At 53.6% G+C, this 3,647-nt stretch overlaps 1 protein-coding gene across 1 annotated transcript; it reads left to right on the top strand.

Moving 5' to 3' along the window:
- Positions 1–2,150: 2,150 nt before the first annotated feature.
- On the top strand, positions 2,151–3,155 carry LOC113940463 (olfactory receptor 14A16-like; the record flags this gene model as incomplete). The annotated part of the gene is made up of 1 exon (XM_027631613.1): positions 2,151–3,155. A coding segment is annotated over one exon (1,005 nt), but the record flags the coding sequence as incomplete, so codon positions are not given.
- Positions 3,156–3,647: the final 492 nt, after the last annotated feature.

The raw sequence follows: 3,647 nt of genomic DNA, 5'->3' as shown, positions 1-3,647 counted from the left end.
GGCCATGGCTGCTGTCTGTGCCCCTGATGCCAGGAGGAGGGGAGTGGCCCTTGCAGCCCTGGGGCCTCATGGCCTCCTTGTCCCTGCTCAGCAGCCTGGCAGGTGCCACCTCATGGTCCTGCCCTTGGCATTGCACATTCCACATCCCAGTGCCCCAGGAAGAGCCCTGAGGAATGAGGCATGGACAGGATCTGCCTTTTCAGGGGCTGGGGGTCAGGGGTCCCTTGCTTGTCCATCCTTGTCATCACTGTCTGCAGTTTTCTGCTCTCTCTGGAACCCAGGGACACGTTCTCAGTTGTGTCCCTCAGTGAGACTCATTAGCACTACAAGAACTTTAGTGTTTCAATCTCATTTTGACTTCTTGAAAAGTTGTTTAAACTTACTCTCAGGAGCTGAGTCTCATGTAAACAACATCAAACCCCCCTGAGGGTAATGAAATGCCTGGGGCTGTTGCTGTGCTGCTGAGCTGGGCCAGGCTCCTGGCACACAGGGAGCTCCTGGCAAGCAAGAAGAGCTTCAAAGAGACAGCTCTGCTGCTGAGCAGCTCCTCTGCACAGCCCAGCAGGGCTGAGGGCACTGCCTGCAGCACCCAGGGCACAGGAGAGAAGGCAGAGAGATGAGAGGCAGCCTGGGCTGGGAGGTGACTGAGCTCTCACTTCACAAGAAACCTTCCCAGGATTTGAAGAAAGAATTCTCTGGCTGTAGGAAAGTTCAACTTGCCTTCCTGGAGGCATCTCCTAAAGCTGCCACATCCCACAGCTTCCAGGATCTTTCAGCAGGACTCTCCCAGTTGCTGCAGTGCAGGGGAAGTGGCCACATGGCAGAGCAGGGCAGGAGCTGCAGGCAGCAAGGGCAGAGAGGAGAAGGGAGCAGGAGGTTCAAGGGATCCTGGGGTGGGAGGACAGGGCAGAGCTGCTCAGGGCAGGAACCTTGCCAGCCCTTTGCCACAGTCAGGCTGTGGCTGCAGAGCAGTGCAGGTGAGTTCCTGCAAGTGCCTCTGCCAGCTGCCAAATGGCAGCAGTGGCAGGAGCTGTCAGGATGGCTCTGCTGGATTTGCTGGGGTGCAGCAGGAGAAGCTGCTGCAGAACAGGACTTGCTGCTGCCCCATCAGAGGCCCAGGGCCAGAAGGTTCCCTGTAACAGGGCTGGCTGTGGGGTGGGAAGGTGGGGGTGCAGCCAGGGGTGCCCAGGGCTGTGGTGCAGAGCAGGGTCCTGCCCCCAGGGCTCTGTGTGCTGGGGCAGGGACTCTGCTGCCTGCCAGGCTCAGCTCTCAGCCCGACCAAGGAGCTGCCATGGGGCTGGGGGAGAAGGGCTGTGGAGAAGGAACAACTGGGAGGGCAGAGTAGGGCAGAGTCCTTCTGATCCCCAGTGTGCTGCAGGGATGAGGGCTGGTCACAGCTCCAGATCAAAGCAGGAAATTTCCCAGAAGGTATTTTCAAGAGGCACAGACAGACAGGGGGTACCTTCAAGAGAAAGAACCAGTTCTTTCAGTGTTATACTCTGGGTTGTCTGGGTGCTGACTGCGACAGGGAATTTAATCCCTGAGCACAGGAGGAGACACTGAAACATGAACTCTGTTAGGTTAGAGGGGATTGAACCTGAGAGTGTCAGACATTAAAACTGTCTTATAGACACATCAGTGTCACTTTCTCAGCCCTGGGCCCAGGGACGCAGCTGCTGGCAGGGACAGCTCCAGGCAGCAGAGCCCTGGGCAGGGAGTGGGGGGCAAGTGCCCCCAAGGCCTGGGGGGGTGTGTGTTCAGGCAGCTCTGGGGGCCCTTCCCTGCAGCTCTGCTGGGCACTGTGTGCTGGGCCATAGAAATGAGGATTCCTGCAGTGAAACTTTCCCAGGTGTGATGGTAAAAATAGAAAACACAGGTACAATTATTCTAAGGACTGCTCTGCAGCCCCAGCTCTTCTGAGTCATTACTGTAGAGATGGAACTTTTGTATTCAAGGTCTCTTACATCTGACATTCCTTGTGTGTGTGGGATCTCTACCAAAAAAGTTTCATGTCCCAGTGCAGCAGAGGAAAACTGATTCTTTAGCAGTGAATTTGGTGACATTTGACACATGGTTTTCTTTTAAAACTGGAGGGGCTTTTTCACAGAGGTCTGTCTGAATTGTTTCCTGTCCTTTCCTTTTATAAACAGATCCTGTGCAACAGCAGCTCCCCCACCGAGTTCCTCCTCCTGGCAGTCACAGACAGGCGGGAGCTGCAACTCCTGCACTTCTGGCTCTTCCTGGCCATCTCCCTGGCTGCCCTCCTGGCCAACGGCCTCATCCTCAGCGCTGTAGCCTGCGACCACCACCTGCACACCCCCATGGGCTTCTTCCTGCTCAACCTCTCCCTCACAGACCTGGGCTGCATCTGCACCACTGTCCCCAAAGCCATGCACAATTCCCTCCAGAACACCACAACCATCTCCTACATGGGATGTGCTGCACAAGCCTTTCTGCTTGTCTTCTTTCTTGGAGCAGAGTATTCCCTCCTCACCATCATGTGCTACGACCGCTACGCTGCCATCTGCAAACCCCTGCACTACGGGACCCTCCTGGGCAGCAGAGCTTGTGTCCACATGGCAGCAGCTGCCTGGGCCACTGGCTTTCTCATTGCTTTGCTGCACACAGCCAATACATTTTCCCTGCCCCTGTGCCAGGGCAATGCCCTGGGCCAGTTCTTCTGTGAAATCCCACACATCCTCAAGCTCTCTTGTTCACACTCAGGTTACCTCAGGGAAACTGGGCTCATTGTGGTTAGTGTCTGTTTGGTGTTCTGTTGTTTCATTTTCATTGTTTTCTCCTATGTGCAGATCTTCAGGGCTGTTCTGAGGATCCCCTCTGAGCAGGGACGGCACAAAGCCTTTTCCACATGCCTCCCTCACCTGGCTGTGGTCTCCCTGTTTGTCAGCACTGGTCCATTTTCCGACCTGAAGCCCCCCTCCATCTCCTCCCCATCCCTGGACCTTGTGGTGGCAGTTCTGTACTCAGTATTACCTCCAGCACTGAACCCCCTCATCTACAGCCTCAGGAACCAGGAACTCAAGGATGCCCTGAGGAAAATGATGACTGGATGCTTTTCAAGAGCAACAACCTGCCTCTTTTCTTCTACACAACACTCATTGTGTATCACTTTACTGGCCCAGCCTGCTTTCTAAAGCTTTTGAGAGTGGTGATGGGGGCAGTTTCCTACATTTTTTCCTCTTTAAATGTTGTTAACACAGAAATTTGTTCCTCATCTTATACTTAATTCACTGTCTAACTCTTTGTTTTGACCCACAATTGTGTAAATGAGGGATCAATATCTGTGTGCATTTAAACAAAATAAAAGTTTCTGCAGCAATTTCTTTGTCAAACATCCTACCTTTGTTATTCTGTACATGAGGAATCACAATCCCTGACTATAATAAAGAACTTGAATTTTTTTTTCCAGACTCACCCTCCAACAACTTCTCTGAAGCTGGAGGGCAGTGCCTGTGTGCAGAGGAGAAGGGGTAAAGAGTCCTGGTACAGGAGCACTGCCAGGGAGTAGCAGCTCTTGGGCTTTTCAGAGATGCTGTTTTTCCACTGCCTCCCTCTCCTTTCTGCTCCTTGCCCAAGGCCTGAGTGCTCTGGTAGCTCAGTCCCTGCTGTGTGTCAGTCCTGTGATC

Source organism: Corapipo altera, unplaced genomic scaffold (assembly GCF_003945725.1).
Source record: "Corapipo altera isolate COAL_440 unplaced genomic scaffold, ASM394572v1 59402, whole genome shotgun sequence".
Classification (NCBI taxonomy): domain Eukaryota; kingdom Metazoa; phylum Chordata; class Aves; order Passeriformes; family Pipridae; genus Corapipo; species Corapipo altera.
This window is presented reverse-complemented; position numbering and strand designations above follow the sequence as displayed.